At 40.5% G+C, this 27987-nt stretch overlaps 2 protein-coding genes across 2 annotated transcripts; one reads left to right on the top strand and one right to left on the bottom strand.

Moving 5' to 3' along the window:
- Nucleotides 1-30: 30 nt before the first annotated feature.
- On the top strand, nucleotides 31-16777 carry emp2 (epithelial membrane protein 2). The gene is made up of 5 exons (XM_088936291.1): nucleotides 31-166; nucleotides 12802-12917; nucleotides 13835-13928; nucleotides 14276-14416; nucleotides 15045-16777. Exons 2-5 carry the CDS (start codon nucleotides 12840-12842, stop codon nucleotides 15212-15214), a joined length of 483 nt encoding a protein of 160 aa, XP_088792417.1. The 5' UTR covers nucleotides 31-166; nucleotides 12802-12839; the 3' UTR covers nucleotides 15215-16777.
- On the bottom strand, nucleotides 16227-27895 carry atf7ip2 (activating transcription factor 7 interacting protein 2). Its single transcript, XM_088936290.1, has 13 exons — nucleotides 27788-27895; nucleotides 25982-26113; nucleotides 25219-25323; nucleotides 24626-24759; nucleotides 22958-23040; nucleotides 21229-21305; nucleotides 21022-21076; nucleotides 20668-20726; nucleotides 20060-20132; nucleotides 19727-19800; nucleotides 19467-19566; nucleotides 19305-19387; nucleotides 16227-19188 (listed from the first exon to the last, which is right to left on the bottom strand). Exons 1-13 carry the CDS (start codon nucleotides 27893-27895, stop codon nucleotides 18787-18789), a joined length of 1485 nt encoding a protein of 494 aa, XP_088792416.1. The 3' UTR covers nucleotides 16227-18786.
- Between the last annotated feature and the right edge of the window lie 92 nt (nucleotides 27896-27987).

Raw genomic sequence — 27987 nt, 5'->3', positions numbered from 1 at the left:
CCACACCCGCTCCCCACTCTCTGACGTCCCGGCGATGGGAGGGGATCCGCGCTGCTGGTCGAGTCCCACTTACTACTTGCATTCAAGCAGGTTTGGACTTGCATCACTCGGTCTCCGCATCTGGCTCCGGAGTTTGAATCGACCTGCTTCCAAGACAAGTTTCTCTGTAAGTGTTCTTTCAACTCATATGGGTTTAATATAGATGGGAAGGCACTTACTAAATGATTACCCCCCCCCCCCCTTGTTTACGAAGTTGTATTCAAAGCTATTTAATACAGCACTTAAGCATTACAATAATGTATAGTTTAGCAACGGTGATAAGTGAGAAAAATAAAGAAAACTGAGTTTTACATATAAAGCATACGAGGGTTTTTTTTACTAAAACGAATTGTTTGGTTTTAGTGAATTCCTTTCTGATATTGTTAACTAAAGGGGCGTTGTCCCGTTCACGTATCCGACTCCGTGGAGCTGTTATGCAAACTAATACACTGAGGCTAAGAGTAATACTTGTACTACAAATTTCAAAGTTAACGCGTTTTCCTTGGGGGGGTTGCGCTTAATCGTGTTTTTGTAAATATAGACCCCCTCCAGGCATATACATGTGAGTTAGTTTCTCTCATCAGTTTTATACTGGGAAAAATCCGCAAGAGACAAACCAGAAGTTGTTATTCAGAAAGTCCGATTATAATTCTTTTTGCAGCCCCTTTTCCTCTCCTCTCCTCTCGTTATGTTCATTCTGGAGATACAGAACTAGAGAAAAGTTTTGAAGTTTAAAGAATGTTTGCTTTCCCCCTCTCGTTACGCCGCCTGCTGGTTGCAGTCAAGCGGTGCATGCTGTATTCGCCTGTCTCGAGAGAGATTTTGATGACATTATTGCAAGTTTATTTAATAATTAAATCAGATACACCCTAACAAGCCTGTCCTTTATTTTCGCTGTGGTCAGCGGGAATTAAGAGGATCCCTATTCGCGTATTGAATGTATCGATTTGCAGAATGTTTTCGAGGGTGTGATTGTTGGAACCGTTCATTTCTTGGCTTCGAGATAACATTTACGAGGGTGGGCTTCAGACTCGGAGGATATGCTGAAAAAACAACCCTTATTTGAAACGTTTATATGGTTTGGAGGTAGCATTGTTGTAGACAATTCTGTGCACGGTCTTATTATATTTACATTAAGATTTACATTAGTTTTGCATGTATCCCCAGGAGGTGGGGGAGGCTGTATATGCAAACATCTCCGAGGACAAAGTCCTAATACACCAGCTTTACTATAATAAAGCATGGTAAACTAAGGTGCAACACAAGAAACCAAAATAAACCATGGCGATTGTACTTTCTTATGCCACAGCAAGCAGTTGTAAAAATGCACCTTCCTTAAAAATAACGGGGTTACTAATTATGCAATATCATGGTTTATCCTGATGACATAGAACTGTGGCATACTTAATCATTCTGTGAACCTTTTTCAAGTGCCTCCCGTTTGCACATTCCCAAACCGATCCCAAAGGTCCAGGTGTACCACCTGTGTGCTTCTCCTATAGTAGTTGTGTAGCAATCTGACTGTCTCCGACTCTTGTGTGATATCAGTAGTAGAACACAGCACATGTTGTGTTTCTGCGCACACAACTGAACAGTGCACAATGCCGTGCCATCCCAAAAGTCCGGGATTTTGTTTTTATGTAGTTGTGCTAGGATTTCAAAAGCTTGATGTGAAAGTGGATGGAAATGCAACACACCCAGTTAACATAATGATGAACACGCCAGCCCCTAAACATTAATTTTACAGGCATTTCAGAATTCAAATGTCAGTTAGGAAAAACAAGTTAAAGGAAAACACGTTTTCTGTTGGGTTTTTTTTGGCTTACGTTTTCATTGCTACTTAAGCAACACCAAGGGTTGAATTCACTGGCCGTACTTGTAGAATAGCTCCTAATTCTCAACGTATGTTGGCAACTGTTATGAGAGCTGGTCTTCTCTGCTCTGCCCCATTCCCCAGTGCTGCACAGGAAAGCTTTGGGGGCAGGGATCCTGTTGTGCTTTCTTGCCTTGCAAAAGGTCTCAGCGTAGTGGATTTCCGGATTTGTCAGGTATGGAGTTACTACACAAACAGAGCAGACTGGGAGATGAGAGCTCTAGGCTGCTCTACACCACTGACTTCAGTTTTTATTTGCATCTTTTCCTTCCTCAGCTAAAAGTGTGATTCATGTACAGTGCACAAAAGAGGTGATTGATTCATATTTCTCCACTGTAAGCATGCCAGTTCCCTATGTCCTAGGCTATGTCCTATCCCAGGACAGGGGACTAAGCATCTCCAGATTTCAGATTAAGAGCTGGACTGTACTCATGCATTACGTTCTGAAGCTACCCTAGAGTTAGAGTGTTCAGAGCTTTATATATGAGCAGGAGGACCTTAAAATCCACAAGGAATTTCACAGGGAGCCAGTGCAGTTTACACAACATGTGTATTCTATGCTGATATAGAGCTTTTTTTTTTGCTAGTACACAAGCTGCAGAATTCTGGACATACCAAAGCTTACCTTCGAACATACCCTGCCCAATAAGTAAGATTTTGCACTAGTCTAATCTTGTTAAAATAATAAAGGAATGTGTCAATATTTCAGCATCAGCTGGGCAGAACAAGGGTCTTAACGGAGTAAAGTCACACAGGTGTTCCTAACGTGCACTTGGAATGACAATGCTGTAGCGTAAGTAGGTTTTCTCAGTTTTATCAATGGCAGATTTCAACACTCTCTGCACCAACACTGAAATCTACTAGTAATACAAAACCTAATGTTGGAAGATTATGAGCATAATCTTAGTTTTGCCTAAGTCAGTTTAAGAAGGTTCTGTTCTTGTGGACATGTGTTCATTGTAGACAGGTCTCTAGAAAGCACCATAATTTTCACTTGTCTCTATGGATGTTTTGCATTAAAAGGAGGTGGTACAGGAAATATTACAAAATATTTTTTCACATCTCATAAATTAATCTGAAAACTAACTTTGTGAATACTATTACTGCTGTTAGTTTGTTCACTTGCTTTAGTATGAAGCAGAGAATGGATTTTGCTCGTGCTGAATATTGAAAGTGTTTTGTTCTCAATGCTTTTGGAGATGATGTCGGAAGTGTGTGTATAAGGAATTGCAAATTAAATTAACTTGTTTAATTTTGGATTTCAGACAAACTCTCTTTAGATCTGGGAAGGCGGACACGTTTATTTCTGTTTTTCACCTTAAGTTATTGTAATTCAGATCTGAGGGTGAGGATTTCCCTTGCCTCTCTCTTTTGCAGTGTTAGGTATTAAATCACCATGAAATTGCTGCACATAACTTGAAACAGTATGAAAACAGAAAAATAGCAAAGGTACTTTAAATAATGGAACCGCAGTAAAAAGAAACTTAAGAAATATAATAAAAATAGTTAGGGATATAATATACAACAGAGGCTCAAAGCAGACAAAACCTTCTTCCTCGGTTTGTCCATATAATAGCTGTTTGTCTTTGCTTTTCAAACTAAGAATTTTAGGGCACATCTGGGTTTAATAAGATAGACTAGAGGTCACAAGCTAGTGTGTATCTGTAAGATTGAGTCAGGAGCTTTTCAATCCCTGATATTGGTAAGACTGTCTTTTCTTAGAGAAGGATAAAACTTATTCTTACAAGCTGCCAAAGGTAAAATTAGCTGGTGAGAGTAGCCTCCGGTATCTGGGATCTGGGGAACCTGGCAGTGGCACAGTGGCCACGTGTAGCTGTGGAAAATAGGCTCTGCTCTCAGGAAAGGGCTGCTTAAACCACAGAGCAACGGGGGTGGGGTGCTGAGGGTCAGAACTAGTGCAGAGACTACTAAGCAGATATGGGCACATATGGCTTGAAGATGTATAGGACTGTAAACATAAGCAGTTGCCAATCAAATACAGTAGGCCTTCTGAAATCTGGTGTTTGTGTGAGGAGGCGAAACAAACATACAGTTTCTGTCAATGATCAATAGTCTGTAAGCGTGCAAAAGAAAATACAGAGACTCTTGGGATGTGCAGCCTCTCCTATGCTAGAAATTGATGTTCTGTAATCGATAATGGGTACAGCCTGCAGAGAGGGGCTCTGTTCCTAATTGCCTTAAGAGGAATAAGAGAATCTGCCTTTGTTTTCTTGTTGAGGTATTTATTAAAGTAAAGAAGAAAGTCCTATATCAGCTAAGAGGCATTTTACTTAATGGTAAAGCTAATGAAAACCTAGAATGAAATAACAGAACAAAGATCAAACCCACAGTAATTCAATTATTATTGATTGAGAGCTGGGGGACTTGTTTATATGTTCTTAATCCTTCTCTGAAGCACGCCATACATTATCTCTGTGCTTGTGAGGGCCTTCATTGACTCTTATTCATTTCTGCTTTTTATTATTGTGTACTCCACCGAAGCGAAACTTAACAAAGGGAGAATGTAGACCCGAAACAAATTGCCTTGGTGCTTTTAAAAAAAGAAAAGGCCGTTTATTTTTTTTTAAGTAATATTAAGAGCTGTATGTGCATACACAGATGTAAAAGGTAACAAAAGTCTTCAGTTTTGCAGACAGAGATCAAGGTCTCATTTTTAAAAATCATAAATCAAAGAGCGGAAAAGGGCCTTGTAATATTCAGTGGATTAGAGGCATTATTTACACTTCACGGCCCTCACCTGAGGAATGTCTTTGTAATTCTTTCTTTGTAAAAAAAAAACAGGCTGGAACACCTGAGGTTTTCGGTTTTGTGTCTGGCTTTACAGCAGTTTGTCTGGGAGATGAAAGTTGAAAATCAGTTGAGTTCTTTGTCAAAATGCTTTAAGCACAGCAGGGTTGAAAGGATTTAAACAGATGTAAGGGGCTGTAGTGCAGAGGACTGATTCAGAAAGCAATGCCCCCCTAAAAGTCAAGTAAGAATGATTATATTATGTTCATAATTGCTAACAGAACACTTACAAGCTAGAACAAGAGTCAAGTCCTACAGACAGACTTGTCAGGAACAGGAAGCTCTAGAGCACTGATGCACTCGGTCAGCGTAATACAGGTAGAAGTCAAAAGGTCTTATTGTACTCAGCTGGTAACACCATGATTGTATTAAAGCTAAATGCAGAATGAATCCTATGCTGTAATATCAGCCGATACTTTCTTGACAGGCGAGGAGCAAATCACAGAGGTGCACCCTGCCACAGCTTGGCACCTGGTGCCAGTACTGCTATTTTTGTTTTTTCTCTTTTTAACGGTAATTAAATGTCGGTGAAGAGAATCGTTACAGGCTCTTCCGCAGTTCCTGTTGTCTTTCCACAGGTTCCGCATGTCGATTTGGCCAAGCGCCAGTCACGCGGAACATGAGCGTGCACGCAAATGGTTTCTCCCAGATTCGAAACGGTTCTGTTGCCGCTCTTTGAAAAACCTATTTGCCACTCGTGAATTCTGATGACCGCTGACAGGACGGCTGCTCTAAATAGGGGTGTTCCTCAACGAAGGGCTGAGAATCTATTATTCGTTATTTCGCTTCACGGTTACTATTTTGGAGTGAATGTGGAAAAACAGCATATAAACAGCATATGGCTCTAAGCCTGTGATGGGTCTTTCCCCCTTTGTTCCAGAAATAAGAAAAGACCAGAGAAGTCCAGTGTTCTGAGGTTAGTTTCTTTATTTCAGTAAGCTGCCAGTCCTGACCATTTACGTGTATTTAAATACAGGTCAGTTTTAGGGAGTACTGTATGTTCAGAGTAGCCGAAATCACTCGGCTCACTTGACTGTGTGGAGGGGGCTGCCTGTTTGCTGTGGAGGGAGTGGAAGCTGACTCTCCATCCCCTGGCACAGGGATCTTCAGGGCCACGATGGGCATGGTGGGTGAGCAGCACGGTGCCCGCTGTGCCAGCAAGGCAGGATCAACTATGATGGTTTATCTGTGATGATGTGGAACCTGAGTCAACTGAGTCAACAAAGCAGCTGTAGCTCCTGTCTGACAGATTAGGATTCCCTTGGATGGGAGCAGTTTCTTGTCTGCGCCCATCAACACAGTAGCGTTGGGCACATTTGGTATCATTTCCACATGTCGTGCCATTGTGATAGACCCTGGGCTCTAAGTTCAAGTTGTTGGAAATTCATTGTTCATTTAGTGCCAGATTTCCAAGTGAAGATTTACTTTGCATGCTAGAAATGGAGAGACTATCCAGCTGCAGGAAATTTCTCCTTTTGCTTTGGCTGTTTGCCGCGGGGCTGGGCTGAGATGGCTGGTGGGCGGTGTCTGGCTCATGACACTTTGTTCCTGTTGCAGGCCTTTGTTGAACTCATTGTATTATAATGCAGCCCTGGACGCGTGCCAGCGAAGAAGTTGGTTTTTGCATTAGGCTTTTTAAGAATAAAATAAAATAAAACCCCTGGACATGCAGTGTTCTACACAAGCAAAAGTGGCGCTTCTCATTAGGCTGATCCACTGAGGCCTGTCGGCCTTCTCACCCGACCATTATATAAAAAGTTCATGCCGACGGAGCCAAAATCGGTTCTAGTTATTTTCTTTTGGTGTGCTAACAAACGGCTTTCATGTGCTCACTCTAATTTGGACAGAGCCAGAATTGTACTTTTGCGATAGAGATGTGAAAATTGTTGTGTGTGAGTGTCTGACGGCCACTGTGCCTGCAGACACATGAATGCTGTCTTTGTGCTCTGTGTGCTCCTCTGTGACATAAATACAGCAGTGTAAATGCAGGACCGTGGTACTGTGGGGGGGAAAAAGCCTCCGTCTGATACGAGGAACCAACGGTCTTGACAGTTTCTGAAAAGTCATGTGTGAAAAGCTGTTTGATTGAAACGTTCGTGGCTCAAGAAACTTAAGAGATAGTTTTGCATTTTCTTCTTTCAAGTTCCACTGTAGTTTAGTGTTAATACCGTTCGAAAGAACTTTACCTCTGAATTTACAGGTATTCTTTCTGTATTTCCCAACTTTGCACAAATCTTGCTTTGCTTGATCCCACTCCGTGTCCGTGCTGTTGGACCCCCCTGTTTCGTGACATTTTGTGTGTGTTTTTCAATGAGTTGAATGGTTTCTGCAGCCTTTTTGCCTTTTGGTCTTCTTGGTTTTGGACAATCCATTCATGTTTTTTCCTGGTACATTACTTTTGCATTGCATTCAAACTGCAGGATAACCCATTGTTAATTTTGATGCACTTCTGTCAAACCACTTCATTATCTTTTAAGTGTTTTTGCATGGGAAGAGATTAGTGAGCTTCCTTGCTTTTCCTTCTGCTGAGCTGCCTGAATTGCCAAGGTTTTGTTCACTTTTCCTCTGCTGTATTTGTCTCCTCTTGTTTACGCTGCTTAGTGCTTTGAAGTCTGTTTTATCAGGGTTATTTGTCATGTCCCGTCGATTTGAACCGAACAGCTATATCATCGTTAGTTCAGTGATTGCTGTTCCACCTTCAGAATGAACACAAGCTGTTTCAGTGTGATAGCTTAAAGGGCTGCTATTTCAAGTGTTACATAAAACTCCAAGTCCATAAAGATCCATATACTGTATATTACTCCACAGGATCTTTAAGCACCAGGGACAATAACCCAGCTGCAAGCTGGGAATATTTATAAAGGATATTCACCCATCTGTAAATCAGGAGCTTTAATAAGTGACACATAATATCTGTTCACCCAGCAACCAGGTCAAACACTGCTGAATGTTAGACTTGTATAAATACACCACACCTATGTCATTATGGGTGTTACAGTGAAAAATCATACAAGTGTGTGATCTATGTCATATCGTGATTTTGCTTGGTATTGTCACCTGTGATTTTACTGGTAGTCCCATGCTTGCTTTTAGGTTGACTCAATCTCCGTAGTAAATACAGCATTGAATTCAAGGAAGAGTCAAGTTTTGCTTTTGCAGTAGAGTTTGGATTTTTGCTTTTCCTTTGTGGCCACTGTAAACAGTGTCTCTGCTGCTTGCTGCATTTCATGAAAGCAGAGGGAAGGAATGTAAGTTTCTGTCTTGTAGACAGCCTCCATATCCCAGGAGAGCTTTCAAATTCATCTTTGCAAATCCACCTTCTGATTTTTCCAACACATATGCGTGTAGATGAGAAATCCATACGAGGCCTTTTCAGCTTAAAGTAACCGGTCACTAACATATGGAAACACAATTTATCTCGTCTTGGAGCAACTGAGACATCACAAAATCTACCCCTTTCAATTGGGAGTAGAAAGGAGGATTGTTGTTTTTTGCTATGGATTTTATTGGGCTGCAGACTTGGGGTCTATTTTAAAAGGAAAAGTCCTTATTAAACTCGGAGAAAGCACCGAAAATGCTTTCACTTGCCCAGATGTCTTATTCTCTGAACGTCTCGGAGAGTGGAGCAGTTACTGATATAATTATTTGTTATTTATATTCGATAAGGTGAAGTAGTGGCTTTTCCACTTTTAGCGTAGCTCCCAATTTGAGGTGGAAATGGAGTCCATATCCTGTGTGGCTTTCCTGCTTTCTGCCTTCGGCCCCCGAATGACTTAAATGTTGTCCACAGAATCTTAGAACTGGTTACGCTTTGGGAAATCCTGACCCGACTGAGTTAACCCTCAGATTCTTGACAGAATGCTGTGGCCTTTTTAAAGTGACTGGGGATTACACTAATATAAACACTCACAGATGCAGAAGACTGAGGCTCCGTAGAGTATTCCTGATATTTTTATTCTTGGGATGCTAGAGTGTGGAAGAGGGTATGGATATACTGGCAGGTCCCGCTGTGGGCACTCAGGAGGTGGATGGTGAGTGGAGTAGTAAGATTTCCTACAAATGTTCAGTCTGGATTTCTGCCTGTCCGTTGTCTCCGACGTCTTGCCGTTGTGCTTGAAAGGGTTAAAGCTTTCCTGTGAGGCCCTTGGGGAGAAGAGAAATCAAATAAAAAGACAAATGTCAGAAAAAAAAAGTAATTTTACAGCTTGAAGCCTCACTTATTTAACAGACTGTGGGGAGAGTTCTGCGAGCGGTTTTATTAAAAGCCACTGAAGGAACATCACACAGTCACACTGAGCTTTTTCCACATTTCGATCATTTGTTCCACAGTTGAAATGTCTGTTTTCAGCAAAGGCTGGTTTGGAAATTTAGAGGTATGCTGGAGACTGCGGCTTTTGTTTTATGAAAAGTGACATTAAAAATGTAATCCAAGTCAGCATTTTCCATCCTACCAAGATGATTGGGCACAAGCTGTTTGGTGCTTAAGCAGCCTGAAGGGCGGAGAGAAAACAGCCTTAAAAAGCTGACTGCAATTAATTTGCAATGTGATTTTAATGAAATGTTTTATAGACACTAGAAACTTGAGGGCTGTGAGGCAAGGTTGAGTATCATTATTAACCCACAGGATTTCACATATACTACCCCCTTGCAGTATAGGGTGCATACACCAGAATCCAAGACAAATGTTAAAATGTTTTATGTTCTATTCCACACTGACTTTAACAGGCCCTGCGGCCCCCCCACCCCCAACCCCATTATAAGTTGGAGTCAAAGGCTGTAATAACTTTTATCAGAACAGCTGCAGAGCAGATGTTAAGGGAAGGAAAGCTAACATGCACTAGCAGTGGAATGAGTGAGCCTACTGCTCCTGGAAGCAAAACTTGTGTAAGTTGCTGGTAGATCTATCAGCATTTTTATGACTGTGAACTGGGATTCTCAAGCTTCAGTGACAATAAAAACATACTAGTGCTGTTAAACTGGGGCTCGTGTAATGGATTACAATGTTGAAAGAGCAGTGGGAAGCAGAATAGAGCAGATGCCACCTTTCTCGTTATGAAAAGAATTTCATGCAGGAAGGCTGTGTAGTAGGTTTGTGCGTTATAAATGCCCAGTGATCTTCACAGGAGCACTTGCATTAGGTCTCAATGTCTGTATAGCAGGAGATTAATAATAATAATTGCTTACTTATATAGTGCTTTTCTGGACACTCCACTCAAAGCGCTTTACAGGTAATGGGGACTCCCCTCAACCACCACCAGTGTGCAGCCCCACCTGGATGATGCGACGGCAGCCATAGTGCACCAGAACGCTCCCCACACACCAGCTCTCAGTGTGGAGGAGAGCAGAGTGATGAAGCCAATTCATAGATGGGGATTATTAGGAGGCCATGATGTTAGAACATCAGCAAAGGATAAAAAAAAAATCATTGCTGTTAAGCGTCTCATCCTGGTGAGGGTCACAGCAAGCCAGAGCCTACTTTGAATGTACTGGGAGTAAACTGGGACTAGGAGTGCCCAACTGTGGAGGTGAACTGCTCATATTCTGTGCAGTGCAGGTTGCAAATGCTATCAGCACGGCGTAGTGCGTCTGTGACAAAGGAGTTCTTTGCTCATTAACCCTGCAGGCCCCTCGTGATGATCATCTTCCATATTGCCAGTATGCAAATATCACTGCAGGAGTCTTGCCCATTTATTGTTTCTTCTTTTGTTTTGCATGTCTTCATTTTATGACATCCAGTAGGTAAATTAGATCAGGCTTCCCGTTTCAGTCAGTTGGCTTTTGTGAGGGGCAATTTCATCTGCTCCTGTTTGTTTTACCAAAATCTTGCTCTTTTCGATCATTAACCTGTATTCCGGAATCTCCCTCTTCAAAACGGGCGTTTTGTCAACGGAATTTAAATTCTCTTACTTTAGAGGGGGAAAAAAACACATAATCCCAGATTCACCACAGGTCCCCACTGGAGTTTCCCAGTGGAACATTCTGCTGATGGAGGCAGAAAAGCGTCCAGATCTTCTGTTATTTCACCCACCCATTTTTTAAAACACACTCTGTAACATTCTCGGCAAACTCCTTTCCAGTTTGTGAAACCAAGTGTTCCTTTTGGCGGAAAGCACAGGATTTTTTTTTTTTTAGAAAGATGGAATGCCGACTGACATTTTGCAGCCAGTGCTCAGTGAATGCAAACACAAAAGATGTCTGCATAAGTTGTTTTAAATCAACTTCGATAGCTGTTCTGAATTTTTTGTGCGCAAGATATAATTAGGGGCGAAAATGAAGTTGTCAGCTTCACTGCAAGATTATAAAAACTGTACACGAATGAGTGGATATTACTTGTGTTTGAGGAAAAGATGCTTTTGTTGGAGCTTAGAGCCCCTGCATGTATGTGCTTTCAAGAGAACTTATAGTTTAACAATTTACCACATACACCCTACATTGGAGTTTTAAATTATTCATGTTGAATATTACGTACAAAGGTTTGCAAGAATGCCAGCTTTTATGTACTGAACTTAAGAACATGACTAGGTGAGTTCACTGGAGAAAATGTTACTGGGTTTGCAATTTCAAAAGATGTGTGGAGAAATGTGCCATTTTGTCTAGTGAAGTAAAGCAGGGAATCAGACCTTAATGTCCAACCACATTATAGCACTTGTCTGGCTGTCTTTTGTACTCCTATACTTAAGAGGAAAATGCGCATTTAGTGGGATAACCAATTTTAATCCACAGACAACCCAATGTGAATTACTCCCAAACTCTTGCTTTTGCTTTTCTTCATTCCTCTTTCCATTTGCTTCAGTTTTTACTGATTTCACACATTTACTCTTGGCCCAGCAGTCCACACCCTCTCCCTGCTCTCTTGCACAAGTGGGTGGTGTGAAGTAAATGAACACCAGGTGCTGAATGAAACCGCTGCACTGAGCTGGGCTGTAAACCCAGCCTCTTAATTGTACACTCACAATACTACTGCTGTGGATGTTTTAGAGGGTGGGTTTGTTTTTCCTCTGCCTTCGCAAATGTACAAATAAACTACTGTAGTTCTCTATTTCAAGTGACAGGTTTATATTGCTGTGTTCACCAGTCCAAGGAAGGAAGCTTTATTTAAAATGTTAGATTTCAAGTCACCGTCTTTCAAAGAAGCAAACCTTCAATTCCTTTTTCATCAAACCAAACTGTGTGACTGTATGTTTGTGTACATATCTATCATTTCTTCTTTTTTTTGTGTTCCCACTGATAGTTTTCTACTTTTTTTCAGTTGGCTTGCTTCTTTGTTGTATCAGAGGGAGTGTCTTCTGTTCACTTCTGTCTCCATGTGTTATGGTCCGGAGGTTTAAACCCAAGCCTCGGGCCAGACACTGTAGTCTTATCACTGCACTAATGCTTAAAACACTAGTGCAACTGGATTGGATTCTGCAGTTTTTGAGCTTCCAAAACAGCTTTTTGGAAAAGGTTTGAAAGGAGGGGTAACAACACAGAGTTGTACAAACGTCGGCACTGAAGTAATTTGTTTGTCTTGGTATTTGAATAAGACCAAAGAAAAAATCTTGAGCGCCGCATTCCCATCGAAGAGCAGAAAAGGTCTACTGAAATAACACTGCGAACAAGTGGGCCTTAATTATGGAAGCAACCCTCAGTGAAAGCTGTAGTTTTTAAGTGAAAAAAGTCAAAATCGTGCTGTTTAATACATTATATCAGATTAAGGCTTAAAATGTATCTTCATAAACCAAAACACAACAAAACTGTGTTCAGTAACAAAACACTTTAATTTGTTTTTTTATATTTTTAGACCCAGTTCACTTATTAAATTGAATTGAAGACATTTGATGTTCTAAGGACGGGGGGGGGGGGGGGTTTGGAGTCTAAAATACAAAATGTATATTCTGCACACTTGTAAATTAATGTATTTGGGAGTGGTTATATTTATCTATTGATTTATATTTACCATTATATTTATTACTGCACAATTCTTACATTGTTGTTTCTTGATATTTAGGTGTATTTAAATTTGACAATTCCCCTTGTCCTTGCACTCTCCCACAAGTACAGTATACTTGCCCTGTATATCTTTAAACATTTTTGTTTTACAGGTCCAGTTCCATCTCAAACCTGACCTTTTTAAGTGACGATGTTGGTAATATTGGCTTTCATTATCCTGTTTCATGTAATCTCAGCAACATTACTCTTCATTTCAACCATAAATAATGTAAGTAGACCAAAATGCTTTCTTCTAGTTCTTTTTAAGATATGTATTTTGCATACCAGGTTTATAGAGTATTGTAAATGATTATGGAGACAATGTTGGTCTATAACAGCCTTCTGGATCAGAATCTGTACCTGTTGACTTTCAGGATACCTTTGATTACTATGGCACCCTGACATGCTGACTTAAATACAGCCCAACCCCTGGATTGATCACTCTCATGCTTTACTGTAGCTGTTGTACAGTTGCTCTGCAGTCCACCTTCAAACAAACCACCATTCATTATTTTCAAAGGGTCAAACTCAAAGCTGTCTGTAAAAGGCACTAACTGTACATGAGATTATCCCACTGTTTAATTTACTTTCAGTGTTTTTTTGTTTCCCTTTTTAGGAATAGTTTTAGAGCTTCTACCTATCCCTTGAAACTGTAGTTGAACTAACGTGATTCTTAGTTTTTGAAGCATAATTAACGCCTGTACTTGCAGCATAGTTTTTCACAAACACTCTTCTGCATCGTTGCCTATCGTGCAGAGATATTACTCTGAGGGATGTTGCGTTTCTTTTGGATAGTTTAGGTATTCTCCTTCAACCTATTTACAGTATTTGTCTATGTTCCAATACTGTAGGTAAATGAAATCTTCTGCCCAGACTGTTTTCGTATTTGGGGAGCAGACACATTGATTTGCGACACAGTGAATTCCATTAGGGTGTCGTGAGCTCAGGGATAGTGCACAATCTGCTGTCTTTTTCAAGGAAACTCAAGCAGGTGTCCTTCGTTGAAGCATAAATCAAAAAGTGAGCTTCCACCACATCGTACTTCTTCCTTCTGAAAAAGGGGGAGCTTTGACTTTGTGAAAAGTTCTCTGTGACCTTCTGGCTGCAATAGGCCAGAGCAATTCTAATTTTTCTTGATTTCTTCAGGCCTGGTGGGTACACCAAGACATCTATACTGATCTGTGGAGGATCTGCAATGTCACGTGTGAACCGATTAAGGACAGCAGCACTGCTGCTGCAGGTAACATTTGTTGTAAAGCTTTGATTTCAATTCATTTCCTTTAGGTCAACGTGCTATTATCTTTATTAAACTACATAGCAATACACATCTTGTGCTCCAGGATACACTCTTGCCTTTATACTGGGAGATTAAAGCTGGAAAGTAGCAGGAAGCTGTCTTTACCTATTGCTCAGGATAAAGCGATGCTTAAACAACTTTAGAAGGTTGTATGAGACTCCACGTTGGAGCTACCACCCACAAAATCAGGATCCAGAGACAGCACTGGTACTAACAGAGTGGTGAGAAACAGGGGTGCAGTTTAATCAAACTAGTTCAGAAGGAGAAATTGTTTTTTTTTCCCCATGCAGGTTTCCTCCAGGCTGTCCAGGCGACCATGATATTATCCACCATTCTGTGCTGCGTGGCCTTCTTCGTGTTCATCCTGCAGCTCTTCCGTCTGAAACAGGGCGAACGATTTGTCTTCACTGCCGTCATCCAGCTCTTGTCTGGTAAGTGTCACCATCTTGGGGGTGGGGGGGGGGTCCCAGCAGAGAATAATAATAATATCACTTTAATAACATCACTTTATTAACCCTTTACAATTTCTTGCATTAGGAATTATCTTTTCGCACACCCCAGCTTGCTCTTCATGAGACACGCAGACACACAGATAGGGAGAGAGCCTGGGGTCAGAGCACAGGGTCAGCCATTGTACGGCGCTCCTGGAGCAGTTGGGGTTAAGGGCCTTGCTCAGGAGCCCAACGGAGTAGGATTCCTCTGCTGGCCAGTGGTCTAAGCTGCTCATTTAGGCAAGTAATGTTTCAATGAACGTAGCAGTGGTTTAAGCAGGCTTAAGGATTGGAGTGGACTGTATTTGAACCGGCAACCTTCCAGCCACAGGCGCAGATCCTTAGCTACAGAGCCACTGCTCCGCTGCTTCCCTTGCCCTTGCTTCACCAGTGAGCCCTTATCCTCTCCAGCGGGAATCTAGCCTCGTTGCCAATGTCCTTACGCTTCCACTCTTTGGAAGAGGGTAGAACAGCGCCATTCGTTCATTTTGCCAGCAGGTGGAAAGTGTTGTTCCGATGGACCAAACGAGCGACGCGTGCTCATGTTCTTTCGTTTTTGTCTTTCAAGCACTTTGTGTGATGATCGGAGCGTCCATTTATGCGGCTCAGCATGACAGCTTCCACGAAGATAGCCTGAGCAAGGGCGACTATGGCTACTCCTTTGTTTTAGCCTGGATTGCTTTTCCACTCACCCTCGTCAGTGGCTTGATGTATCTGGTTTTGAGGAAGCGCAAATGAATGAGAACAGCCCCTGGTCTTCCTGCAACTGCCCCCACACGAAACCAGAGCTGATGGGATACATTTTGTATATAATCTTATTTTTAATATGGTTTAGCAAAAAATACCAAGAAATACTAAGACTGTAAAAGAATTATTAACAGTAGCATACTGGAAACCTATCTAGAACTAGGAATGGTATTATATATGTGTAGAAATTCTAACCCTTTTTTTGTTCGGAGGAGTATATTAACGTTAACCCTATTCTTGGTGAAACCCGTGTATGCTGTGATAAAAAGGTTTAATAGTTGGAGTTCTGTCAGGGTGTGTAGACTTGAAAACAAATTAAATAGGCTTCATTTAAAAGACATCTATTTAATGTTTAAACCACTAGACAGCTGTAAAGCTAAGACGTCTTGCACTTGATGCTTTCAAGTTGTGAAATTGCCTTTTTTTTTTAATCTCACTAACATTGAACGACTGCCACCCCATTTTCTGATTTTTGTTTAACCAGTAGCAATCAAGCACCAGCCTTTAGTACAATTGGGGAGACATGTTTCTGGATTTAAGAAAAATCTTTGTGCAAACCATTAATAAACCTCAAAGGAGCAAACATGTCGACACACTTGCAGAGCATGAAGTTAACTTGAAAGTAAACCATGTAAATTTAAGTTTTTGTATTTTGAGATTAAAAGGGGGAGGGTTATTAGTCCTGGGTTTTCAATGTACTAAAACTTGAGTGTTTTTTTTTTCCTGTGAGAGGGATTGTGACTCTTCAACAAAATGTTTATCACTGTAATGGTGTAAAACAAACCATATTTTGCATGGTAGGCTTTGATCACAGGACCAAATCACAGGACCCATCCAAATCGCTATCTGTGCTCTAAGAGGGAAGCCCTGTTCTTCTGCCAAACCCGCCAAATGCCAGTTTGATTCCGTTTGAATGGGAGCACTTTGGTTCGGTTGTTTGTGTTCCATAAAAAAAAATAAGAGCACTGCTTCATTCGAAAAGGTATTTGACTTAATCTTGGAATAGTTTAAAACATGAAATTTCACTTTTATTTGACATAGATGGAATTTAACCTCCACAGCAGTTGAGATAATTATATTTGGGTTTCTTAGTAAACAAGTTTTTTTTTCCTTTAAGTGGTAAAACAGCATGCAATTCTGAATAAGGCCAAAGTAAAACTGAAGCTGTATTTATTTTATACTTAAGACATTCTTCTGCTGTTGATCCTCTTTAATGAAGTGTTATTTGCTTGAGTTTTTTTTACTATAATATGTACAAAGTAAATGTATTGATATATACCAAAGGACTTTTATATTTGGAATTAAATGATAAAGGCAGCTTTTCATGCTTTGGGTCTTAAAACTGATTCAAATGTGGATTTTTGCAGCAGAATCTGACATAGAATCCTGGACAAGGTTCAGCGTGTACATGGATCAACTGAAGTGTATTTTTACATTAAAAAAAATCTCTTAAATGTTGTTAAGATTGGATTTTACCTTTCTTGCAAAACATTTACCATTGTCATGTACACATTTCTATGCCTGAAATAAAGTACTGGATGTTTTAGAAGCCTATATCTATTTTCTGCTTTCTAATTTAAAATAACTTTCAGCTCTAATGAGAAGCAATACAGAATTCTTCAGAAAAGCATAATCAGAGAATGAGTACCATAGCTCCAACCCCATTTTTCTGTTACCTCTTCACAGGAACAAACTGGTTAAGAAATCTAAGCAGAACAGTAAAAACAAATTGGAACAAGGTAGAATCTGAATCCATCTGTAAGCTACCACGACACAGCAGTGGTCCTGGAGACCCCTGAATGCACAGGGTGAGTGGGAACTTTAAAACTCTCACAACAGAACCTGGCCACAGTGGTAATTTAAGCAAGTTGCAACCCAGTAGATTCTATTAAGTATTCAAGAGCTCAATTGCAGTGGAAAGCAGAAGACCTTCAGGTCCTGAGGGAGCATAAATGATCTCTGGCAGCTCGGAAGAAATAAGAAAACTACAGCAATACTCTTCAGCTCCTGCCCTTAAATTTCTTTGGCTCCAGGCTTTGTCTTTCTATAAATTACCTACTTTCGATCTAGAAGAAAATTACATTGTTTTAGTAAACCCATTAAAAAGGTGAGGATGCAATGCAAACCTTAAGGCTCTATTATTACTAAGGAATGGAGTTCAGGTAGACCATCCTTGTAGTGCCCAATCTGTTGTAATTAAAGATGTGATAGGGACATACCAGAATCCAAAGCAGGGCCATAACCCTGGCTGTTGTTGTAAACAATCCCTGTGCTTAGCCATTTCAAAAACAGATTTCACTCCTTTGAGTTGACTATCACTAGAGTGTAAATTGCCAACAAGTTCCAAAGGTGAATGTTACCACCATGAATACAAAAACTTGCAACAAAGAGTGGAACTTAGTTTGGGCATTGGACTTCTGTTTCCAAAACAGTTACAATTTCCTAATTAGTTTGAGCAGAGGTTCAAGATCTTTACTGGTTTTGCTGGGTTCTTTTTGCATTGGTTGTAGAGGAGGAGTAGCTCTAATTAAATACCATTCACTACAACAGTAATAAGAATAACAGGTAGAGAATTCTCTCAAACATGCATGATTTGTTGTCGCAGAGCGAGTCCAACAGTAACTGGGTTATGGGTCTGAAACTACAGTAATATGTAAAAGGTTTTCACCTGGTGTTCTAACCTTCCTCAGAAGCCATTGTGAAACAATCTATGTGTATTTTTCCCCCCCATCTCTTCCTTTTCATGGGCTTTCAAATATATCTTCCGAACACTTGAATAAAGAGCACAAATGGGTAAAAACCACCATCTGTAGTTGTGTTAATAATGACTATCCCCACACTCCGGGGTGTACTCTGTAACTTCATTTATATTGGAGAGCAGTCCATTTAATACCTGTGCTTATTTTAATGGAAAGATGAATAGATCTGGATTCCTTTGCAAACTTGCAGATCAAAATTTAAAACTTTGCCTCCACTTGACTGCACAACTTAAGGAAAGTATGGAACTAGCTCTAGTAAATAGATTATTGAATGATTTTAAGATTGAACAAATGCCAGTACAATAGACCCTGATTTGGTATTCTCATCTTCAGCTTTTCTAAGCAAGAATAATAGAAATTGTAAGTAATTCAGGTAATGTACTGTATAAGGAAATTGCTACACTCACACTGAGATGCAATTCCCCCACACAAACTGAAGTTATACAGTAACACTTCAAATGGTAATCCCAACTTTCTAGAAACCTACAGCCAGGGATTTTCATTATAAATCTACATTGGCTTTATGATCATTTAAATAAACCTTTCCAAAAATGATTAATAACAGATAAAATTCAAAAGGTACAAAGCCTCAAGAAACAACCAAAAAAGATCCCATGTTAAACTGAAAGGGCTTTGTAAAGTGAAGCTAATTAAGTCAGACAAGATCAAATAAAAATAAACTTCTTCTTCTTCACTACTTAAAGTTTAACATAAGGGGATAGCAATCTTTTGTTTTAGAGAATTTAAACAATTTTAACATACATGTTTAATATGATTGTGCGGTGTGTAGTTTCACACACTCATTCACATATCGTGAATAGTGACTGAGCATATTTCACTGTATGGTCCACAGCGCCCATAAATATCCTTTCCAACGATTGCAAAGTAATACCTCCTTTGTGGGGCACACCGATTCAGCTTACAAGCCATCGGTAGTGGCAAGGCCGATATTATCCCGATATTCTTCCAACTTGACATACAGCCATTCAGGTCTTCATGAAGAACATATAAATAATAGCTGTGAACTGGAGCAGCTTTGGGGTCTACCTGTGCGACATTCCACAGCACACCTATTCCTCTGGGGTGCCTGATTCTAGCCACTTTCAGCTCCAGCTTTTGAGGCAAATTTGTCCTCGCAGCTGTGGAAGGCAGATTCAGGGGAAATGCAGTCTCAGGAAGGGGAGGGAATTGAGATTGCAAAGGATCCTGTAAAATACAAGAGTGCATTTCAATGCGTTAATGGAGCCCAAAGTACAAAGCAACTTCATACTGAATACAGTATGCAATACATCACTGGAACAGTTTAACAGACTAGCAATTACCTGAAATGGAAGTAAATTAGCTACTGTGAACCTTGAAGCATTTGCTTCGCTGTTCCCTGGGGCTGAGGGCTGCCCACATCCTGCTGATCAAGATTTACATAAGTGTTTAAATATAAAAAGACACAAAATAGCTGATAAAATTTAAACAACTTTCAGACTTACCCTGGTGAGTAGAGCCATCAGCAGCAGCCTTGATAGGCTGATCTGGTAAACCTGCTGTTTCTGGATATGATGTCACAGCCGATACCAAGTACTCTGAAGTCTGCAATAATAACCATAGCAGTAAAGTATCTTTCTGTAAAGAACGGATTCATTAAGTGTAAAGCCATAACCTCAATGGCTTTAAACCTGCCAAAATCACATTTGTGCTCCTTTTTTTTTTTGTTTTATGTATGCAGTACATCTCCAGCAGCAATCATTACCTGAGCTGTTAATTCCTGTGTCACAGTGGAGTTCACACTACATGCCTTCAGTCTTTCTGGGAACATGGTACGTGCTGCAGATAAAAGTAAAGGTTTTAGTGAAGGTAAGACAGCACAGTTCTGTTAAACAAGTAGAGCTTGAGTTAAAGCCACTTTAAAAGGTACATAAAAATGTACCAAAACTGAGCTCCACCTTTAGCACCTCTGCAGCTTCTAAGGATTGCTGGCTTAAATAAAGATACAGCACTGATACTCTTTGAATTGACTAAATTTAAACTGTGAGGATCGCCAGCAAGAGATGCTCCAGTTAAAAAGAAAAACACTCCATATTACACTGAATAGGCTTAGAAGGAGCAGCTTCAGGGGCTTGGTCTGAAGGTAAAGGATCTGGTCTCCCAGCATAGTCCTGAAACAAAAGCCCAACAGGTCAGCATTTAATGACTTTCAAACAAAAAAATTCAAAACATCTAATCACTAGGATACTACGCATTTTTAGAAGAGCCTGCTGGTTTTTATGTGGAATTTGCTTGTGGTTATCGCGGGAGAAGCCGATTAAGTGCCGAAAGCACAGATTCTGCTTTGATGCCATTTCACAGTTAGGGTCTTCGTCATTGGCCTTCCAGTTGAGCTGCTCTCAGGTTACAACACGTGTAAAGAACTCTTGGGTGCTTCGTCACCCTTGCAAGGATGAGTTTCTCTTCCATTTCCTACAGACAGTAATGCCAGCAGATTCAGAACACCCAATGAAATGACTGCAGTTTGCCAGGACATCCGACAAGTTTTTTTAGAAGCATCAAGGTTTCATCACCAAGGTTTACCTCGGTTATCGATTGCATAAGTCCTTTTTTTGCAGTGCCGCAGTATTTGTGCATTTATCCCAGTCCCATGCATGTGCATGCTACCAACACAACTACTGAAAGTGAGGCTTCAAAGGAACATACTTGGAGTTCGATCTGGAACATCCCTGTAGATTCTGCGTTACTTGCTTGCATTGAGTCAGCTGGCAAATGGGCACATTAAGAAAATAAACACAAGCACATGAAACTTACATATGCAGAACCAACATATTCTAACTGACTTTCATGAAAATGGGTGGGTGTTGAGATCCCTTTTTACTTCAATACTTGAGATTATTAAAATGACAGGACTCATACATGACATTTTTTTCTGCAGCGATTATGAGTGGTATTTAATACCTAACAAACTACAATATTAATGAAATAATAAAGCAGTGTATTGCAGTCAAGTTGTAGTTTGAAAGAACATCAGAACTGTGGGAAGAACCCCCAAAGTACCTGCTACAGTTTCAGCTGTGAAATCTGTGAACCCCAAGTCACTGCTTCTCCATGCCTTTCCGGGAAAAAAAAGGGCGTTAGAAAAAAAAAACCCCACAAACAACTGAAGAGTTGAAAGAGGATAATATTGTAAAGGTATACAACATCTTAAAACAATCTCTAAGAATATCCACAACTCGGGGAAGAGCAATTCCAAAAAACTACAACTAGCTGCTTCTGCGCAACACTCCCAGTCAGCCTTTTACTTGGTATAACTCCACAAAACATAACCTCATTCTCCTTTTCTGTGGATAAAAAGCAGTTAAAAAAAAAAGGCAGATGAAACTTGATACCACAGATCTGCTGCCCTCCGAAAGCTGTGAATCTGTTAAGAGTCAGATTGCAAAAGGCAACAAACAGGCCAGAATGCTAGTAAATCCAGCAAATGGACAATATGGATAGCATGTATGAAAAGCATCACTTAGAACTGCAACAAATTCACAATTCTTTTCTGTATCAGGTGCACTGGTGTTGTATTATATAGTTATGACATTGTTAAATTCATTATATTGATTAAACATTTGTCATCAAGAGTGTTAAGCAACAGGAGATCCAAGTTCCAGGCTCCTAGTATAGCATGTAACTATAACAATACAAGCTGCACATCTGTGTTGCCTGCTTTGCACCAGATGGCAGATGTTGTCTTCGTGGGAGTCCATCTCCCTTCCTCTCGAAGAGCCTGGATAAGCATGTGCCTGTTCAAAGGTCTCTGAGCCCTAGATGCTCCAACTCATCCCCACATGTTTAATGGGGCTCAAAACTGGCAAAACCAGCATCCACAGTGTAACGGTTCTCATTTTACACAACAGCCATCCTGCTGCTTGTCCAACAGCAGCTTGGTGTTGTCATGTCAGGAAGGGGAGCAGTGAGGTCCCAAGACTGGATCAGTGTAGTAACATGCCCACAGGTTGCCATACATCACTATATATATATATAAAGTCCAACTAAATACCCCTCACTAGATGATTACCATTGATCTTCCCCTATCAATTAGTCTGCTGCACAGATTAGTTAGCATGTGCACACACTTGCCAATGTTCAGGGGTCAGGGTGGTCAAATTCTTGATTCACCGCTAAAGAGATGCGACTCCACTGCAGGCAAGTCAACCCAAGGTGATGCAATTTTGATAAGTGGGACATTTGGATTCCTTTCATCAGGTTAAATCACCTCATCACTTGTACCCCATCTACGTGTTAAAAATACACATGACTAAAATGATACATTTCTTCCGCTGTTCAGTACATCACCTGAATCAGACACTTTTATGCAGGTAGATCGATTTCCCTCCCTTTAAAGAATGACTCATTTCTACACCCTAATTAAGAGAGCTTCATTTCAAACTCCCCCCCCCCTCCAACAAATGGAGATTAAAATGCCTGCCTTTACAAGTGCTGAAATAATGGTGCTCAGTATTTTACAACACTTCAAGTGAATTGACCAAGAAAAAAAGAGCATCAGGTACTAGCCAACTGGCTTGGTTTCTTTTACTTTTGAATTTATTTGTGAAAAGTTGCTTTTGCACTGCTAAACTTTAAGGGGAAACCAGACCAGAGGATAAACTCCAAAAACATGCTCCACATCTGCTACAATGAGCATTCCATCTATACAGTACCATTGAACACCAATGCCTCAAATGAACCTGCTATGAAAACTCAGCTGTAAGGAAATGAGTGTAAAGTGGCAGAAATGTGAAGGAATTGATTTATTGAATTACCCTAGTTAAATAGTTAAAAGACTAAAATGGAAAAGGTATAGAAGTTGACTTACAAGGCCTTAATGTCAATCATTTTAAGACCTAATCAGAACTAAAAACATGAGGGCACAGATCAATATCTATAAGAAACACTCAGATACACTGCAATTCTCAGACAAAGCAGGTATACAAAAAAAAATTACCTGAATCCGAGTCCACTGCTACTACACACTCTGCTGATACGGTCTCACAGGATGTACGGCTATGCTTTTGAGCTTTAGGAGTCCTAAAGTAAAATATAAAATAAGTTAAATACCTGATGTGTTAAATCAGTGATTTGGGAGCTTAATCTATCATCAAGCTACAGGAAGAGAGTATATTATATAGTTGTGTTAAGGTACCTTACAAAAGTACAGCAGTTGAGGGTTTTAAATCAAAACCATCATACCATACATGCCAAGAAAGTCTGAGGCATTACATTACAATTAGCAGCAATTAATATTGTATTTCTAATACAGAGTAAAATTAAGAGGGAGAAGGTTATAATGAAAGAACAAAAAGTTAGTTAATTGTAATCCCTTCCAAAATTTAAGCAGCTTTTCCGAGTGTGAAACATAAGAGGGTATGGAGAGAATGCTCTGTACGGTAACTAATGCACTACTAAGGAATACAGTAACCCTCACTGGTTATTAAATATTTAAGAGTCACCCTAAAAGGCTATTAATCCTTTTGTCTCTGCTTAAGAACTTACAGGAACCAGGTGAAAATGTATTAAAGATTTAAAAGATTGATAGATTACCAGAAGGTTTCGTTACAAATTAAACACTCTTCATACATACAGTAGATGGCACTGCAGTCTATTTGTAAAATATTTCTCATGCTAAACTGCAATGCTTATGAGCAGCCCTAAAGAAACCATTTTTTTTTCTTAAAAGGCACACCAGGGGTGGTGGTGGGGGTGTGTGTGAGGGAAATAGCTAACAGGATTTTAAACCTCAAACAATTTATGAGATAGGTTTATCTGTAGAGTGTAACACAGCACTGGGGCCCTGGGATGTTATCTGTGTGGAGTTTGTTTGTGCTCCACACATTCGATTGTCTTTCCCCTAGGTGCCCCGACTTTGGCTCTATAAAGCATTATGACAGTGTTTCATTTGACCTTTACGATAGGTCAGAGGTCATAACCAAGATTATTTTCCAGAGAAAATAAAAAAAAATTGTATTTGTGTTCTATAGCTCCTTACTTAAACCTGAATAGCTGATGTGCACGTTTCCGGACCTGGCACCTATAATTCCATGGAACTGGGAGTGCAGAAATGAAGATAAAGGATGACGATGTGTCACTTTTAGTGAGGTAAAGAGTTGTGACTCTTGGTCACCCAGAGTGTGGCTGATCGTTACCAGACTGTAACATCTTGTCAGGTTACAAATTCCTGGCTATGAAGACAACAGATAGCAAGCAAGTGTGCCGACTTAGCTCAGCCTCCAACAAACCACTGGCATAAAGGCACTGTTCTGTTGAGAAGAGAAACATATGGGTCCCTTCTGCTTTTTTTCTTTTGGTTTTCACCACACTTTACATTCAACAGGTTAAATCAGCTCATCACTTGTGCCCAATCAGCTTTCACTAAATAAAGCCAATTTAGAGCTTACAAAACAGTCAAAGTCCCTCTAGAATATCACAGTGGGTTAGGAATGATAAATTAGCATTTTGGCATTGTTTTCTGATTAGTTTGCAATATCCAAAATGACATACAAGAGTGTTAAGACAATACAGTACATGCATAGCAATACATCTTTCAGAATGGCAGCTTGAAACAAAATGTTTAGACTGGAACCTCAAGCTGAAAACAAAGGGGGTTCTGAAATACCCTGAAATTGTGATGCAGTCAGGGCTACTGGTGGGACTTGTCCCACTGGCCTGGGACACCAAGGCTTGTGCAGAGCCAATGCAGGGGACACAGTGATCCAGGGTGCTGGGTGCAGAGAGGTTGCTGCTGACCTGCTGAGGTACAACAGATTGAGAGAGGTCAAAATACCAGGCACATCCTAAAGCACATGAAAGAAAGGTGTAGTTCACCGACTAGGGACCTAGGACTGAAATCGATTTAGTAGTTTATTAACCAGTGTCAGTTCCCACCCCATTTCAAAAGGGGTTTGTTAGGCAATAATAATTAAAAAAAAAGACTTGAAATGACCCAATTCAGAGATTTGTACGTTAAAGTCAGCCCTTATTTTGCTTACAATAAAGCCTTCAAAAAGAGTCCGTGTTCGCACATTCTTTCATTTCTCCTCCTTGAGATTTTGGTCATACCATTACTTTAGTCCAGAGTCTAAAAAACAATGTCTGTGAAATCATCTGTGATGGGTCTTTAAAGCTTTGTTTGGTTTCAAACTCCGTTGTGACATGGAACAATGGTTTAGGGTTATGGTCATTTACAGTTCTGGAAAAAAAAACAACTACCTTGTCTGGAACAAAGGCTGGTGGAACTGTAGTATTAACTGATCGCGTTCTGATCACAGCAGACAGAGCATCTTGCAACCTCTTCTTTATTCTGTTAATTTTAGCCTAGAAATGAAAGTCGTCAGAAAATGGTGTTCCAGAGCACCTAACTGCAAAATAATTGTTTGCCTTTGAACTATCCAGATTCTAGAGTTATAGGATTTTTTGGCTTTCATTCCAATTGAGCCCATGAAACGTATTGCCATCTTAATTAGGCTAAATGACTTCTAAACGTCTAAGGAACAGAGACCTCAAAGTGAAGCACTCAAGTCCTACGGGACCCAGGTTACAGCCTACATCCTAACAGATAAGATTACATGAAAGCAACAGGAAAAAAAAATTCCAATGCTCACAGATACTCTTTTGAGAAACTCCACTAAAGAATGATTTTCTTGCTGGTATTAAGGATTTGTAAAGCTCTGGACAAACTTCCTCTTGCAGACTGCCAGTGTGCATTTGTCTAGTTAAGCTAAAAAAAGCTACAGTAGGTAACAAAGGGCTCAGAAGGAGAGAAAACCAGAACCCTTCAGGCTCTCCAAGATGTGAGTTGTGCCCCCCCCTGCTATCCACTTGCAATACAAGCCATTTTAATGAATGTATTATGAAACTGTGGGGTTCATACAGGCTTGAGTAAGAGATGCTTTTGCAGTGTTTCATGTGCAGCGTTAGTTTTCATATGCATCAGCTGCAGAGGAAGACCTTAAACATAAACCAAAACACTGACTTGCATCTTGTCGATCAGAATCTCATGAGTGGGCCTGCAGTTGACCTTTTGAATTCGTTCCATCAGCTCCTCCATCTTACTCTCAGACAGTTTTGAAACAGCATTTGCTTCCTGCTTAATCAATTCATGCATCTGAGAAAAAAAAACAAGATGGACATTTAGGTAAGAAAGGGTTCCCCCTTTTGAAAAAGGGAAAAAAAAAATATTTGGGAATGAAACCAAGTGTCGGCGCATTCCATCCTACTGTATGTTCTTAATCGTGGGTAGTTGAGACTTTTCCAGTCCAAGGAAACAGACAACATGTTTAATTTTTTAACTTCAGGTTTCTTAACCTATAAAGAAAGCAGCTACAGTATAACTTAAGTCCTATAAACTGTGGTAAGAAAAAACAGTTGGTTCACTCAGTGAATAATTCATTCAAGTGAAGTCAGAGTACAGAGAGGTAAGAACAGCAGAAGTTACAGTACATGTCCATCCTGGGATAAGAGTGAACCCTGGGTATTTCAGTTAGTTCATAATACATGAGCATTAACAGAAACATCACAATTCAAGTACCAACTGTGAGGAAAAATTGATATGATTTTGATTAATTACCCATTAATAACCCACCACGGCGCTTGAGTGACTCTTGCATATCGCCGATAGGAGACAACATTCTCTACGTATGAAGAGAACCCTCTTTGTGCCACCTCTCTGCTTGAAGAAGGCCTCAGCTGTGGGTTGGTGAAAGTCTGAAAGTGCTACAGTCAACTCATTGGCAGATGACTCGAGCTACTGCGCAGACCACCCTGATGGACATCAGTAAATGTGGGGCACATGTACAACAGCAACAATGTTAATAATTCCTTACACTTGTATTGTACTCCACTCAAAGTGCCCTTACAGGTAATGGGGGCTCTCCTCCACCACCACCAATTTGCAGTATCCAACCAGATGATGAGACAGCAGCCAAAGTGCACCAGTACTTTCCCCACACACCAGCGATCAGTGGAGAGGAGAGCAGAGTGATGAAGCCAATTCATAGATGGAGGCTTATTATGAGGCCATGACTGGTAAAGGATAGGGGAAAATTTGGCCAGGACAGCAGGGATACACCCCTACTCTTCATGAGAAACACCCAGGGATTTTAAATGGCCATGGAGAGTTAGGACCTCAGTTTTACATCTCAACCAAAAGATGGTGCCTTTTTTACAGTATAGTGTCCCCATCACTGTACTGGGGGCAGTAGGACCCTCTGGCCCCACTAACATCTCTTCCAGCAGCAACCTTAGCTTTCCCAGGAGGTCTCCCATCCAGGTACTGACCAGGCTCACACTTGTGTTGGGCAGGTATATCTTTTGGTCACGGGACTCGTACTGTAAATAATCTGACTGCTTGGCTCTATGCTGAGCAAGTGCTGTGACCTCAGTTGCTGCCCTTCCTGCATGCTCGTCCCGACGTGACAACATTGCAGTCAGGAAAGGGGCTCATGCTTGCAAGGGCACGACATAACAAGTGGGACAGAATCGCACCAGACAGCAACCCGGTGAAAAGCACACGGCTCAAATTCACGTTCAACAGGGTCAAACATGCTGCTATCAGTGACTGGCGATTAGAGTGTCCTGGCGAACGGCAGTTCGTCCGTTACAAAGTTTGTCATTTTCTAAAAAAAAATAACGGACGTGGCTGAAGTTGCATGCGACAAACATCTTTTCATGGTCTGTATAAATTCCTTTGCAATAAAATGAAAGTAAAGTGGACCAAGCCTACAAGTACAGAAAAAATAGATTTGGTATCAGAAAGCTTAGACTGGAATTCCAACTATACCTCCACCAGGGATATCCTTCTTCCCCGTAGCAACCTTGCATTTTCCATCACCGGATGCCTCGGCTGTTTGTTAGAGTTTTCTGAATAACATATTTTTCTTTTAGGCATGACTTGAAGGAGAAAGTAAGAAAAAAGGAAAAGAAAGAGTATTAAAAAACAGTATCTAGCTGGAAAATTCCCCTGCTTTATTAGTTCCACAC

Source organism: Atractosteus spatula, chromosome 18 (genome assembly GCF_055471065.1).
Source record: "Atractosteus spatula isolate fAtrSpa1 chromosome 18, fAtrSpa1.hap1, whole genome shotgun sequence".
NCBI lineage: Eukaryota > Metazoa > Chordata > Actinopteri > Semionotiformes > Lepisosteidae > Atractosteus > Atractosteus spatula.
Note: the sequence above shows the minus strand (reverse complement) of the source record. Positions and strands in the feature narration are given on the sequence as shown.